Raw genomic sequence first — 16,795 nt, forward strand, 5'->3', positions numbered from 1 at the left:
CGGCAAACCCACAGTTTAGAAGACCCGTGGATTGTAGGTAAGGCAGGTGCTACGGGGTGTGGGTGGGTAGGAGGACCTTGTTTTGCATCTTGTCCTACCTTGTAAACTCTTCACGAAGGTTGTTCGGTTCTGAAGAATAATATTTAACTCGAAAGTGCAAAGCATAAGCAGGTCCAACTAAGCATTTGGAGATGGAAGGTTCAAGATGTTTTTCCCCAATTTTGAAGATCACAGAATGGACAAAAGGAAAAACATGTTAAATATATTAACATATCCACCACGGACTCTGGGAGGTAACAACAGAACATACAAAGCTAGTAAGTTCTTTTCAGTACTAGTTTGGAAAACTAAAATGGACTTCGGTTTTGACAAAAGATAGTTTAGCTAGTAATCTCATTCTGGAAAAAAACCGTCATCATCTAGATGAATTACTAAGAGCTAACCTTTTACTTTCACCTCTGATTCACCCAAAGTGATACTAACTTTTAACAAAATACTAAGTGGGCTAAAGGAAAGTGACACATAAACAGTCAAGTGTTCTGTAATCTAAAAATACTACGGTAGGGCTTCCCTGGTGGCGCAGTGGTTGAGAGTCCGCGTGCCGATGCAGGGGACACGGGTTCGTGCCCCGGTCCGGGAAGATCCCACATGCTGCAGAGAGGCTGGGCCCGTGAGCCATGGCCGCTGAGCCTGCGCGTCCGGAGCCTGTGCTCCGCAACGGGAGAATGGGAGAGGCCATAACAGTGAGAGGCCCGCGTACCAAAAAAAAAAAAAAAAAAAAAAAAACCTACGGTAAAAAAACCTTAAAAGTATTGAATTAAAAAAAATTACTCATACATAAACCACACTGAAGAAATCTGGTTACCACAACTATAAAATCAGAGAGCTGGACCAGACTGTCAAAGATCCTTCCTGCTCTCCCATTCTCTGAATCTACTTCATCACTCACGAGAAAACGAATGTCACAGGTATAAAGTCATGTTTCTGAACAGCATATCTATCAGTCCTCACTGGGAGAAGTGTCTGATTTCAAATGAGGGCTTAGTCTGTTTTTCAACACCTACTAAAAACTCTTATTCAAATTTTAAACTCTAATATTTAGCCAGCCTTAGGAAATTAAAATTCATCCTTAAAATTGAATCCATTTGAAAATGCTCCCAAGTTCTAATGAAAATGTAATACCTCAAAACATTGGCAAAGGAGTTTACTCTCTGATAAAAGAAGGTAGTAAACTAAATTCTGCTTACTTACTTTTCATCTGCTTTTTTATGGGTTTGGAATGATCCAGCCAGTGCTGAAAGAAAGAAAAAAAGTTTTTCTTAGGAATAGTTCATCAGTAAGATTACACAGTCGCTTGGAGTTACCCTGCCCTACAACTCTTAGTAATTAAAACCAGGGATTGTACCAGATCATGAGCTCTTAGGCTGGGGATCTGCAAACAGCTTGGAATGGTATAAAAATACCTGTGCTACATGAAAAGATGCTCAACATCACTAATTATGACACAAATACAAATCAAAACCACAACAAGGTATCACCTCACACGGGTCAGAATGGGCATCAACAAAAGGTCTACAAATAATAAATGCTGGAGAGGATAAGGGAAAAGTGAACCCTCATACACTGCTGGTGGGAAGGTAAATTGGAGCAGCCACTATGGAGAACAATACGGAGGTCCCTTAAAAAATGAAAAATAGAACCATTTGATCCAGCAATTCTACTCCTGGGTATATATCCAAAAACACTGAAAACATTAATTCGAAAAGATACACACACCTCAATGTTCATAGCAGCACTATTTATAATAGCCAAGCCAAGTGCCCATCAGCAGATGACTGGTTTAAGAAGATATGTGTGTGTGTGTGTGTGTGTGTGTGTGTGTGTGTATAACAGACTATTATTCAGCCATAAAAAAGAATGAAATATTGCCATTTGCAGCAGCATGGATGGACCTAGAGATTATCATACTAAGTGAAGTAAGTCACAGAAAGACAAATATTACATGATATCACTTATATGTGGAATCTAAAAAATAATACAAATGAATCTATATACAAAATGGAAACAGACTCACAAAAATAGAAAACAAACTTATGGTTACCAAAGGGGGAAGGGGAGAGGGATAAATTAGGAGTTTGGGATTAAACTACAGATGCAAACTACTATACATAAACTAGATAAGCAACAAAGAGTCACTGTATAGCACAGGGAACCATATTCAATATTTTTTAACAACCTATAATGGAAAATAATCTGAAAAAATATATATATAACTGAATCACTTTGCTGTACACCTGAAACTAACACAACATTATAAATAAACTATACTTCAATTAAAAAAAAGAAAAAATATCTGTGCTTATGCACATCAAGAGCATTTCTCCCGGGGAGAGTTAGCTTTCCAAAGAGGTGCCTAAAATAACCTAACACCCTTTACCTCATTGATCTATAAAGTCCCTTCTACTCAGCGGAGCCACCCACTGCCTTTTCCTTCTGAGTTTTCTCAAGTTACAACCAAGTCTCCGTTAATCTAGTAATGACTACAAGCCCCGCCGTCGAAAATCTCTGCTCATACACAGGTCTTGGCATTCTGTCGCCCTAAACTCTAAAATTTAAAACCAAAATTCATGACCCTTTAAATGACCCGCACTGAAGATGGAAAGACAGGAGGGGATTTGCCTGAGAGAATTCTGCTCTGGTCCATGAAGGCATTTCAACTTCCTCTAGTTTTCACCAGAAACACCACTTCAGTCTCATCCATCCAAGGAAACTGCAAAACCATTTCCCTCATATAAACGTTCCTCTATAACGTCCAAGTTGTTGACACTACAGTCCCGAAGAGCCTCAGGAGCCTGACTTCCATGGAAAGCAACATTTAGGAACATGAAACTGCGAGCCCCTCCAGGTGAACAGGAGCCTCGAAGGGCAGGGACCACGCACTCAATCATCTCTGAGTTTCCTGTGCCAAACACAGAGCCTGGCACCCAGCCGGCCCTTATCAGATGCTTGAGAAATAAATGTTCAACGTAATTTTTTAAATGAGGCAAATAGAGACCTTCCCATCCCTTTACGTAAATCCCATGCACGTGGAACATCGCTGTTAGGATGTTGGAACAACACAGCCCGCAGCAGGTTTCTCACTAGCTGTTCAAAATCCGAGGCCATTCTGCTGACCGTCAAGAGACTTTCAGAAGCAATCTAAACTCTGCACATTCTAATAATGAGAAAGGGTGGGACTGAGTACCGTGTACTCTACCCCTCACCAAAGAGCCCACTCTGACTGTGTGGGAGGAGGGGGATGAGGAAACACAGGAGCAAATAAGAGGTGACTTATAATACCATAAGCTGGGAGTAGTACAATGGGAGACCGTGGGCTCGGTCAACCCCACTCCCCAGCTAGGCAACCGTGTGATCAAAGCACTGGATCCCCATAGCCGGATGCCTATCTCAAAGGCTTATGGACAGGATGCTTTATCTCACTGTTCATAGCTTTGAATGGAAAATGACCTAAATGTCCATCAACAAAGATGGATTAAAACAATGGCTCCTCCATATAATGAAATACTATTCAGCCTTTAAATCTATTTAGGCCTATATTTATTGACGTGGCAAGAGATCCACGGCACAATGTGAGATGGAAAAAAAAAGGCAGGTGGGATCCCTTTATAGAAAATTATTATTTCCTATCAACATGTCTAGAAGAATTTATAGAGGTTATTTCTGAATGTGGGACTGGGAATGACGTCTACTGTTTTTCTTTTTTAATTCTCTGCATAGTTTTTTTCCTTTGAATGGGAATATTATTTTCACGGTGCGGGGAGGTGGGCTGGGTTGCCAACTCCCATCATTCATTCATCACTTGCCTATCGGGCAGTTTCTGATGATCAATTTGTATCATTAGAATTCAGTCTCACTGCTGCCCTCAACCAAGCTGGAAATGCTGAACTTTAGCCCCTGGGAGGACAGATAAAGACTTGATACAAACATAATATTTACTTTCCTGCCAAAGTAAGTATCATGCTAATGGCTTGGCTAAACCTGTTCTTTGCCTCACTTTCAAATCAATTTATCCTTAGCAGGCAAGAAAAGTTCTCCCTGCAACCAGCCTTCTAATCTTATTAGCCCCAGAGGCTCAGAGATTAAAGGAGCTTGTCCCATCTCTTTCCCTTCTCAAGTCTCCTTATTGTATTTGGAATAGAACAAACTTCAGCCCACTGTTGCTCTCCCTCTACTGTCAAACTCTAATCTTGATCCAGGCCCAACCTGTGTCGTGTCCTCAGCTGTGGTTTTCAACCCTGGCTGTGTGTTTCAATCACAAATGCCCAGGTCCCACCCATGATCATTAAACAGAATCTCAGATCCTTAGTGTTTTTTAAAGGCTCCCAGTATCCCATTAAATATTTAGTGTTGAAGTTTTCCTGCATCCTCTCCTACCCAAGAATATGTCCTAATAATGATCCTGGGGATCTTGAAATATCCACGAGCCCTTCTGAAAACTGCTGTCTGAAATCTCAAGCAATTTCAGGGTTTATTAGCCAGATGTCTACAACCCGTGTTAACTGACAGGCAGATCATGGCTAGATGCTCCACCTGGACAGCAGACGCCTTTCCCTCTGACCACACTGCTAAAGAAGCCCCCCTATCAGGGACTTCCCTGGCGGTCCAGTGGTTAAGACTTCACCTTCCAATGCAGGGGTGTGGGTTCAATCCCTGGTCGGGGAGATAAGATCCCACGTGCCTTGTGGCCAAAAAAATCCCAAAACATAAGCAATATTGTAACAAATTCAATGAAGACTTTAAAAATGGTCTGCATCAAAAAAAAAAAAAATCTAAAAAAAAAGAAGCCCCCTTATCCATGAGTGCTGGCCTCCATCCTTCCCACCTAGCCACCAGCCACAGAGCCCTGCCCAGAGCAGGACCCGCCAGGATTGAGGCCTGTGAAAAGTCTGGGGCTCACAAAGCCGGGAAAAGAATCAGAAACGGCTCCATTTAAAGAGCTCCTTGACCCTGTGGTGTTCAGATCAGGTTTGCTCATCTGCATCAGAGGTGCTAAGAAATCCAGTCACAAGCCTAAAATAAGAGATGATAAAATCTATCTTGTATCCAACCAGTTCAAAATGACCCGACTTTTCTTCTTAGCTGTAGGAGCTGACCAGACTCGAATCACTCATGCTTAATCCCATAAGACCACCCTGCGACTTGAAGACGCTGGGGGCACTCAGGCCCAATGTGGCATTTAATAAATTATATCCTATACTTGGCTTGAAGCCCTATTCAGCAGCAGCAGGACCTGTCTTGGATGTTCACCTGCATTCGGCTAAGTACAGCCAGGCCGCCTGTCGGCAGAGGCCAAGGCAAATGGCTCCAGCCCTCTTAACAGACCATTAAACCAGTCACCGGAAACAGACAGGTGCCTTGCTGAGTTCAAAGGGCAAGACATTTAACTCAAACACTCTAACAGGTATTAGGTGGTTTCTGATCTGAATTTCTCATCCAAGTCCATCTGGCAAAACCCTTCCCATAAATCGAGATGTGAGATGATCTGGCAAAGCCCATCTGTTCTGATAGTACATCAGTTCTAGAATTAGAACATACATAAGGCTGGTTATAGAAGTTAATTGTCTAAAATCTACACAGAAGCACTTGAATCACAATGGCCAGGAGAAGCTCAGGGGTTGAAGAGGGTCTAAAAACTCTGCCTGTACAACCCTGGGCCATCACGTTTGAGTGATGGAACTCATAAGTGGCTTTCTAGTACCTCTAGATTTTCTTGGCTTGTAAAAAGTGTCTTGTAAAAAGTTTGCATTTAAATTAGCGCTGGAGGAATCTGAGAGAGAATCATATCCAAAGGATGTAAAGAGAAAGAAGAGAATGAACACTTTTGGAGCTTATTGTGTGTGATGTTGTGACTCATAATAAGAAATGTATATATTCGGTCTTTGTCAGTTTCTGGCACAAAGCTCCTAAAACCCTTGTAATTTCCTAAGTGGTAACAGCAGTAAAAGTGTCTTAACATTCATAATGAAACCCTTTCAATGATACCTGAGTTTACGTGAATGAGGTGACTTTGGGAAAGCACCTAAGGATGGGGCTTGTTGCCAGGGAAACCAAACACATGATTGATTACAGGGTTAGAACTTTCAGTCGCCTGTCACCTCCCCGACCTCTGGGAAGGGGAGAGGGGCTGGAGGTTGGATCGATCACCAACGGCCGATGATTTAATCAATCATGTCTATGTAGTGCAGCCTCCATAAAAACCCAAAAGGACAAGGTTCATAGACCTTCTGGGTTGGTGAACACACGGAGATTTGGGAGGAGCGGCATGAGAGCTCCACACCTCCCCACCCCCCTATACCTTGCCCTATGCATCCGTTTCAACTGGCTGTTCCCGAGTTACATCCTTGTATAATAAACTGGTAACCTAGTAAGTAAACTGTCCCCGATTTCTGTGACTGGCTCCAGTAAATTAAACCCACAGAGCGGGTCATGGGAAACTCCTACCTATAGCTAGTAGGTCAGAAGCACAGGTGACAACGTGGACTTGGGATTAGCACCTGAAGTGTGTGTGTATGTGCGGTGCGGGGGTTGGTGGGGAGTCTGAGGGACTGAGCCCTTAATCCGACACTGTCTTCAGGCAGACAGTATCAGAATCCATTGCTTGTAGTGTTGGAAAAAACACCCCTTACGTTATGTCACATCCATCCCTTTCTCAGGCTTCGAGCACAGGAAGGTGGCCGTGGAGAGGACTCAAGGTACCCCGGATCGCAGCGCTAATGAGGCAGGATTCTAACTCAGGCTGTGTCGGCATCCGGTGCTCTGGGGCTCCGCATCACACCCCACCAGGACATACCTTCTCTGCCTACCGGAGGGATCTCTCCTCGTCCTCATTCAGCATGAAGCCCTGCCAACCCATTCACGCCAGCTACTCGAGCTTTCCTTGGGGATTCATTTAAATCAATTGCAGAGACCCCTTCCCTTTATCAATAGCTTCCCATTCAGCGCCAATACCTGCACATGGACAGGAAAACACTTGCTCTGCTAACATTCAGAAGCAGGCTGCTGGGAGGCCTGAGGCATTTCTTGAGCTGTTGCACACGTCTTCGAGAAGGAGGCAGGAGATCAGAGTTCAAGTCCCAGCCCTGCCACTTGCCTGGCATGTGGCCAGGAGCAAGCCCCCCACCCCATCCCCTCAGCTTCCTCATCTGTGCACTGAGCGGTCCCCTAACACAAGAATCAACTCAGTGTCCATGGCAACTGTAATGAACTGTTCAAATGAAAGGAAGGGTTTAAGATGTTTTCTCTGACAGTAACATGTCCCACTACTAGTGTTTTTTTGTTTGTTTGTTTTTAACATCTTTATTGGAGTATAATTGCTTTACAATGGTGTGTTAGTTTCTGCTTTACAACAAAATGAATCAGTTATATATATACTTATGTTCCCATATCCCTTCCCTCTTGCGTCTCCCTCCCTACCACTACTAGTGTTTATGCTCTCCAACCCTAACCCCACATACATCTGAAATGGTAGGAGCGCCGGCAGTGTCCACACAAGTGGCAAATGTGATGACATTCCAGGCATCCATCAGGATGAAGCCACAACAGTCCCTCTGGCGTCCACGGAGTCCTTCCAGCAGTCACCGTGTCTGTGTGTCAACCTCCCCTCACAGCCCTGGGCCTCTAATCACCCATCTACCCGATTCCGTGCTGCAAAAACCAGATGAAAAACAGCTCACAAGTCTGAGACAAAGGCCCAAAACCACCTTTTCTGAATTCCTTGCTGCAAAACGGACCACCATGAAATGCTCCCTTTTCACGCTGGGAGGGGCTTTGGAAGGGACTGAGGATGGCTACACCTACCCTGTAGAACGCCCACCCCGAGATGGGGACGGAGACTTCTGCTTGGTGGGGCTACAGTTACCCCAGCCCCAAATCCCTGCCACTCCTCTGCCTGGCAAAGTCCTCTCATCCTCTGTGGCTGCGGCCCACCCCATGTTCACCCTTCCCCTCTGATACCCTGATCACCTCATCCGCAACACAGTCTCCGGGCTCACAGACGGGAGGGCAACGAACAGTACAGTCTGTAACCGTGAACAGTATAGTCTGAGACTTAACTTTCCAGGTTTCAGGATCTTAACACTGAAATTCTGGGATTGGTTTTTTGCTCCAAGACTCTGAGTCCTAAGATACTTTAAGTACACTAACTGTGGTGGATATTTTATTGGGTAATTTTATATTTATCATAAAAAAAAAATGAGCCCCCAGTTTTCCAAGGGACCACTTGTCTGTCTCCCTCACCAGAATGTGGCAGGTGGGGACACTGTCCAGCCTACCTCTGCACCACAGAGCTTGCCACTGAGTAAGCTCCAAGTCAAAGTTTGCTGAATGGCTACTGACTGAATGTTTTCTTTCCACGAGTGTGGCTGTGTGTGGGTGGGTGTGATGTTCCCTTGTGTAATGGAATCAGCATAACCCAGTGGAAAGTGCTGGCCTTTGGAATGAGAGACCAGGTTCTGAATCCCGGCTCTGCCCCTTACTTTAATCTTTACAAGGTTTCTAGTGAGCCTCAGCTTCCTCATCTGTGAAATGGGTCTGCTTCATGGCCAGCTTTACAGATCAATGCTGAATGTTAAACAAGAGTTATATAATGTCTTTAGTTTGATACCTGCCTCAGAGCTCATCAGAGTAGAAACTCAGTAAACAGCGCCTACCAGAACAGTCTAAGAAAGCTGGGTGGGTGCAGGCCAGAGACCTGGGCTCTCGGAAGAAAGCTTTGATATGTAAAAATAGAACCCCTGCCCCTGCTTTGAGCTGTGCCAAAGTGAGAGCTACAGAGTGGGTTCCTGGGTGGCTTTCCTGCTTTGATATGGAAAAGGGAAAGAGGAGGCCCCAGCCCCAACTGCTAAAAATAGGCGATGCCAGTAGACTTTGACCTTGCTTCAGGGCTGGGCTGTGCACTATGGAAACCAGGCTTGGCTCTCTGCAGCAAGCTGGGAATATAAGCTGGGGATGCAGACAGCCAAGAGCCCTGGAACCCCCAGCCTTCTGATTTGCATATCAGGGGCTGGGTGGGGATGTCATTCCTTGCAGGAGCCTCAATTATGGGGCAATAAGCCAATGGCCAAGTGGACCGCTCCCTTCTGAGCCCCCATCTATCACACCTGCCACCAAATGCTTTGTCCCAGGCCTTTGGGAAAAATCATTGGCTCAGCGAACTTTCCCAGAGGTCTCATCTAAATCGCTAAGGTCTCTCCCACGGACAGGGCAACCTTGAGGTTCCAGCTAACCTCAGGGCATCAGCTCTGGGGGCCGTGATGACGTCTGGTCCCCCCTGGCCTGCCCAGCTGGGAAGAAGTGAGACCCACACCCATGCTGGATTACAAAACCCTTTCTCTTCCATTAACTCACTGAGTCCTTCAATTTCCCTCTGAAATGGATGTTACTACATTCACCTTGGTGTTAGGAAAACTGAGGTTCCAGAGTACAGTGTACCGAAAAGAACACTTAAAACCCGAAATCGGAAAACCTGGGTTCGCACACAAGCTGCGCTACTCGCTAAGTGACTTGCCAAGGTCTAAGGACTTTGGTTTCACCACCAGAGATGGAGAAATTTGACAAATGGCTCCTAAGGTCCCTTCTGGGGCTAAGGACAAAAGTTCTAGGTTGTATGCCTTTGTCACCAATAGTCACCAAGTTAAGAAGAGGAGGACCTAAGTCTTAGGATCTAATCAGAAAGGTTTGTTCATATACACACATAATGACCCTGAGGCCAAATGAGCAAACTGCCAGGGAGGGCAAAATAAGCTCAGGTTTACATAGAGGAGGAAAAACATTTTGGGAGTTGAGGACACGCTGCACGAAGGGCTGTCATCAGAGGTGGTCTTGAACGATGGCCAGAAGTTTAAACGGGATGAGAAAGGGTGTCCCGGGAGGGGAACCAGCACAAGCAAGGTGCGGGCAGTACCAGACCCAGCCTACAATGAGCCCAGCTTAGATATCAAACGGATGAGCAGAAGAGGCCTGGGAGCTGTCGCTGCCCCACATCTCTAGGATCCTCAGAGTTCAGCAGATGAGGACCCTACGCCTGCTCTCGTGGGGAAGAAAAGCGCATCATATTCACAGAGCTGCATGCTTGAAAGGCTTTAGCACCTGCAGAATCTGAGCATCTGCAGGTGTATGGCCTGGGAAGGACGCCTGGATCTCACCATGAACATCCCTCCCGCTGCACAGGGCCAGGGCACCAGCGGACGGGAAAGCCCGGCAGCCAAGTGAGCAGAGGCTCACAGCAGAGCCTTTCATAGTGGAGTCACATTCTCGGCTTTCTGGGAACCCGTGTGGCTGGAAAGCAGTCGCCTGGGGATGAGGACACGCCACCAGAACAACAGGTACTTGGCTCTAATGGAAGAAATAACAGGTACCTTCTCCCCGACTAGAGAAGATTTGTGGGGCAGACACGCCTGCCTCTTCTTTAGACTCAGAATCACTGGACATTAGAACTAGAAGAGCTCTTGGGAGAACAGGTCCAAGAACCCCATTTTAGGGATTTTCCTGGCAGTCCAGTGGTTAAGACTCCATGCTTCCACTGCAGGGGGCGTGGGTTTGATCCTTGGTCGGGGAACTAAGATTACACATGCTGCCTGGGGTGGTCAAAAGAAAAAAAACAGGCGCTTCCCTGCTGGCGCAGTGGTTAAGAATCCACCTGTCAATGCAGGGGACACAGGTTCAATCCCTGGTCTGGGAAGATCCCACGTGCTGCAGAGCAACTAAGCCTGTGCACCACAAGTACTAAGCCTGAGCTCTAGAGCCTGCGAGCCACAACTACTGAAGCCCGCAGGCCTAGAGCCCATGCTCTTCAAGAGAAGACACCGCAATGAGAAGCCCACGCACTGCAACGAAGAGTAGCCCCCACTCGCCGCAACTAGAGAAAGCCCGCGCAGCAGTGAAGAACCAACACAGCCAAAAATAAGTAAATAAATAAAAGAAGCTCATTTTACAGATGAGGAAACTGAGCCCAAGGGAGAAAAGGTGGCTTATCTAAAGCCCATCAAATGAGTTGGGGCAGAACCAAGAGTAAGGTCCAGGTCTGACTCAGTCCAGGGCCATAAACAATCTGAAGCCAAAGATACCACACATGTTAGGACAACAGGAGAAGGCAGAACAGAGAAGAGTTTCCGGGATGAGGAGGGCTGGCAAGTGTCAGATGCTGGGGACAGCAAGGAGGACTCTAAACTCAGCACCCAGGAAGCAACCGGAAATGGAACTCTGATGCAGGTGTAGTGAGTAAATGCTGGAGAAACAGGCAAACTCCCTTAAAGTAGTAAAAAGGATGGACAGAGAGAAAAAAGAAACTTTGAGATGCAGGGAAGAAAACTCAAGGTGTTTCAGCTAAATGACTCGGTCTTCCCAGTAGGTGGCAAGGCCAACCATGAGACCAGTCTTTGTGGGAACTGGACTACGGGCCTGTGATCCAGAGTCAGAGGGGAACCCTGGGGCATTCCAGAGTTGGGATTAACCCCCAGAGTCCACTGGGGGTTAATGAGGCTCCAAGAACAGCTCAGGGGCTTGGACTCTGCTGAACCTGTGATCTGTGATTTGTGCTGGTGCCAAAACGCACAGCCCGTGGCTCTCCAGCAACGCCTGGCAGCCCAGGAGAAGCAGCAGAGGAAGCATATGGGCCTGCATGCGTGTCAAAGGGAGGCCAGGGGACAGTCAGGGGAGCAGGAAAATCAAAGGGCAAGAGGGGACACAGGTGAGACAGCTGAGCTTCGCCAGGCCGGGAGGAAGGACAGAGTAGGAGGAGTTGTCGTGGGCCAAGGCCACATGTAGAAGAACTGGAAGGATGCGATCATGGGACGTTGTCATGGGATGAGAAATGACAGAATTCCGGATCTTGGAGTGGTGACAGGACCAGAAGTGCATCTGTGTGAGGTTTACTCAACTGAAGCTTCAGTGAGAGGAAACCATGTCTGGAATGTTTAGAGGGGTCAGCAATTTGAGTTCTGAGGTTGCCCAGGGAAGAGAAAAACAGGCACCAGAGGCCTTGAAGGATGGGAAGGAGAGCGCTGAGGTCAGAGGGCACAGCACTGGGCAGTCCAACCTCAAAGGAAGCAGAACTGCATGGGGGAGGGGACAGGGAAAAGCTGGTCTGCCCTCCCCAGGGCCACAGTGGCCAGAGTGAGAGTCTCCGGCTCACAGGAAGGAATCAGGACCACGAACTCAAGGAGGCAGTTGGGGTGTTCGTGGCAATAGTCAGGGGGTTGGGGTAGTGGGCTGTCAGCAGACAGGAGGTCCTGAAGGTGGAGAGGAAGTCAGTGGTGTAGAGGGGGCATCCAGTGGGAGCAGAGGGGAGTGTCTGCCCAGCAGGCACTGTAGCCCGGGCACACTTAAGTCCTGGCTCCACCGTTATCACTGCAGACTGAGCATCACAGTAACCATCTCAGGCAGACCCAATTTCCAGGCATCGACTTTGAGCATCTCCTTACAACTGTCATGGGTAGCCCCCCGGAAGTCTCTAAAAAGTGTCTTTCAGGTAGAAAGGCTTAGCCACAGATGAGGAGCTCCAGGTCTCAGCTCAAACATCTCCTACCAGGGAACTCACCCTTTCATACTCTGTCTAAGATAGCACTGCCCCTTACTCTGTCTATTCCCTCACCCTCCCTTTACTTTGTCTAACACCTCACTCTGCTTTATTTTTCTTAACACTTATTACCACCAGTCATGTTGCATAGGTATTACATACATCCACTGCATTATCCACTGCTTGGAACAGGACCCAGTGCATAACAGGCACTTAATAAATACTTTTAGATTCCTGAATAAGTTCTCTTTGAAACCCAAAGCTAGATTTTGTTGGGAAGGGAGACCCCGAAGTCTTTCCTGCTTTTTAAAAGAACAAAGCTGGAGGTACCACATTCCCTGATTTCAAGCTATACTACAAAGCTACAGTAATCTAAACAGTATGGTACAGACACATAGGTCAATGGAACAGAATAGAGAGCCCAGAAATGAACCCACATTTATATGATCAATTAATCAATGACAAAGGAGGCAAGAATATACAATGTGGCAAAGACAGTCTCTTCAATAAATGGTGTTGGGAGATCTGGACAGCTACATGCAGAAGAATCAAATTGGACTTCTACCTCACACTATGCACAAAAATAAATTCAAAATAGATAAAAGACCTAAATGTAAGACCTGAAACCATAAAACTTCTAGAAGAAAACATAGGCAGTATGCTCTTTGACAGTAGTCTTAGTAGTATTTTTTGTATATGTCTCCTCAGGCAAGGGAAACAAAAGCAAAAATAAACAAATGGGACTACACCAAACTAAAAAGCTTTTGCACAGTGAAGACAACTATCAGCAAAATGAAAATGCCGCCTACTGACCAGGAGAAAATCTTTGCAAATGATACATCTGATAAGGGGTTAATATCCAAAATATACAAAGACCTCATACAACTCAACATCAAAAAACCCAAACAATCCTATTTAAAAATGGGCAGAGGATCTGAATAGACACTTTCCCAAAGAAGACATACAGATGGCCAACAGAAACATGAGAAGATGCTCAATATCACTAACCATCAGGAAAATGCAAATCTAAACCACAACGAGGTATCTATCACCTCACACCTGTCAGAATGGCTATTATCAAAAACACAACAAATAACAAGTATTGGCGAGGATGTGGAGAAAAGGAAACCCTCATGCACTGTTGGTAGGAATGTAAATTGATGCAGCCACTATGGAAAACAGTATGGAGGTTCCTCAAAAAACTAAAAATAGAACTACTATATGATCCAGCACTTCCACTCCTAGATATTTATCCAAAGGAAAAAAACACTAATTAGAAAAGATATATGCACCCCTATGTTCGTTGCACTGTTATTTACAATAGCCAAGATATGGAAGCAACCCAAGTGCCCATCAATAGATGAATGGATAAAGAAGATGTGGTATCTATAATATATATGCAATGGAATATTACTCATGCATAAAAAAATAATGAAATCTTGCCATTTGTGACAACATGGAGGGACTTAGAGGGTATTATGCTAAGTAAAATAAGTCAGATAGTGAAAGACAAACATGGTATGATATCACTTATATGTGGAATCTAAGAAACAGAACAAATGAACAAACATTACAAAACAGAAACAGAGTTACAGATACAGAGAACAAACAGGTGGTTGCCGGGGGGAAGGAGGGAGATAGAAATAGGTGAGGGAGATTAAGACATACAAACATCTAGTAGTTGCAAAATAAGTGAGTCACAGGTATGAAATGTACAGTGTGGAGAATACAGTCAGTAATAAGGTAATATCTCTGTACGGTGATGGGTCGTAAATAGGCTTTCAGGGCGATCATTTAGAAATGTACAGAAATACTGAATTACTACATTGTGTAACAGGAACTAACATAGTGCTGTAGGTCAGTTATAAAATAAATACAGAAATTAAAATAAATGAAAGAGTGGTTCTGAGCTGTGTCGAGTTCATGTACTTGAGCACCTCCACTGCACACAGTTCTGTCTCAGGCAAAGCGGGGGAAGTCTTTGATGACCTAACGCAACCTGCTGGAGCCTGCAAGATGGTTCTCGAGCAATGCCAAGACCCGCTCCGACTGCCCAGCCCCTGAGCCCACTAAGCCCGGCTGCAATTCAGCTGTGTTCACAGCACCTGCTTGCTACACCTGGCAAGAGTCCAGAAGGGGAGGGTAGCACAGCCTCTTCTGCTGGTTAAATACAAGCAGCATCCTTAAAAGAATTCCTATAAGGATATTTCTTCTCTCTACCTACTCTAGAGATGTGCCCATACTGCATCCCTATGCTTGGAAAGGTTCCCCTAGTGCATCCCCATGTGTAACAGGAACACATCTTCCTCTTCCTTTCGCAGGTACTGGCCATCTCCAGGGTGGGGCACCATGGCTGCATCATCTCACGTGGGTGCCAGCACCTCCCTCCCAATGCTCCTTACTGCAACAATATCACAGTTTTACTCCTGTTTTTCTCTACCAATTTCTAGCAACTGTGGATCTCTGATTAGCATGAAAAGCCAATCCATCCTGTAAGGAATCAAAGGCATACATACCGCAACCTGGGCAGAGTCAAGGAACTGGAGGCCAAAGTAATCTGTTTCCACCAGGTCCAAGTGGTACACAATCTGATCAAACAAATCCTGGCCTTTGGCATGTTTCTGGAAGACAATTGGGTGGAAGAAAATTTAGGATGTGACAACCGGATAAGAAACAAGGTTAAAAAAAGAAACAAACCACAAAAGCACTTTTCTCTCTCTATTGCATACATGTGTCACAGTACACACATTTTTTAAAATGTAATTATTTTTATTATAATACAAACTCATGATGAAATCTAAGCATACATACATAATGACAAGAAACCCCACCAAACTACAACGTCATAGGATGATTAGGGAACCAGTGACTTATTATGATAAATGGTAAATAAATGGGAAAAAAAATCAAGCACTGATCCTGGGTAACCAAAGAGCAGATGACAACATATACAAAAATTAACTCAAAATGAATCAAAGACCTAAATGTAAGAGTTAAGATTATAAAACTCAGAATAAAACATACACACAAATCTTCAGGACCTTGGATTAGGCAACAGTTTCCTAGATAAAACACCAAAAGTGCAAGCAACAAAAGAAAAAACAAGCTGGACATCATCAAAAATGTAAAACTTTTATGCTTCAAAGAACACCAAGATATCAAGACAGTACAAAGACAACCCTGAATGGGAGAAAATTTTACAAATCATACTTCTGACAAGAGACTTCTATCTAGAACATACAAAGAATTATTACAACTCAATAATAAAAAGACATATATTCAATTAAAAATTAGGTCAAGGAAATAGAGATAGATAGATAGATAGATAGATAGATGGTTCTCCAAAGATAGAAAAACAGCCAATAAGCATATGAAAAGATGCTCAACATCATTACTCATCAGGGAAATGCAAATCAAAACCACAATCAGACACTTCACACCCACTAGGAGGGCTATAATAAAAAAGACAGATAACCAATGTTGGAGAAACTGGAACCCTCTTATACTGCTGACAGGAATGTCAAATTGTGTAGCTGATTTAGGAAACAGCCTGGCAGTTTCTTAAACGGTTAAACTTAGAGTTACCATTTGACCCAGCAATGACACTTCCAGGTAAATATCCAAGAAAAATGAAAACATTAAGCTCACACAGAAACTGGTACAAAAATGTTCACAGCAGCATTATTCCTGATAGCCAAAAAGTGGAAGCAACCCAAATGTCTATCAACTGATGAATGGATAAACAAAATGCAGTACATCCATACAGTGGAATATTATTTGGCCATAAAAAGGAATAAAGTTCTGATACATGCTACAACATCAATGGATATTGAAAACATTATACTAAGTGAAAGAACTTGGTTACAAATGACCACGTATTATTTGAAACGTCCAGAACAGCAAGTCTAGAGACAGAAATTAGATTAGCGATTGCTTAGGGCTGCCAGGTTTGCGGGGTGACGGCGAAGATGAGTAGGATTTTTTTCGAGGTTAATGAAGTGTTCTAAAATTAATTGTGGTGATTGATGCGCAACTCTACGAAAATACTAAAAACCACTAAATTGCATGCTTCAGATAGGTGAATTGTATGGTATGTGAATCTCTATAAATAAACAATTAAAAATAGTAGAGAGGCAAAGGTTTTCTTTATAGTAGTATTCCAGCAAATAAATGAGGAAGAAACAACAGAATGGCAATACCACAATTTTGCAACTTCTAATG

General features: G+C 44.5%; 1 protein-coding gene across 1 annotated transcript in view; it reads right to left on the reverse strand.

Moving 5' to 3' along the window:
- Positions 1 to 16,795, reverse strand: part of EPB41L4B (erythrocyte membrane protein band 4.1 like 4B) — a gene marked incomplete at its 5' end in the record, with an annotated part of 135,100 nt that overhangs the window by 84,514 nt on the left and 33,791 nt on the right. The window contains 3 exons of the mRNA XM_024753686.1: positions 99 to 177; positions 1,252 to 1,294; positions 15,091 to 15,195. Of these exons, the coding sequence (XP_024609454.1) occupies positions 99 to 177; positions 1,252 to 1,294; positions 15,091 to 15,195 (227 nt within the window). The remainder of the gene's footprint in view (positions 1 to 98; positions 178 to 1,251; positions 1,295 to 15,090; positions 15,196 to 16,795) is intronic.

Source organism: Neophocaena asiaeorientalis, unplaced genomic scaffold (assembly GCF_003031525.2).
Source record: "Neophocaena asiaeorientalis asiaeorientalis breed wild unplaced genomic scaffold, Neophocaena_asiaeorientalis_V1.1 scaffold342, whole genome shotgun sequence".
In the NCBI taxonomy this organism is placed as follows: Eukaryota; Metazoa; Chordata; class Mammalia; order Artiodactyla; family Phocoenidae; genus Neophocaena; species Neophocaena asiaeorientalis.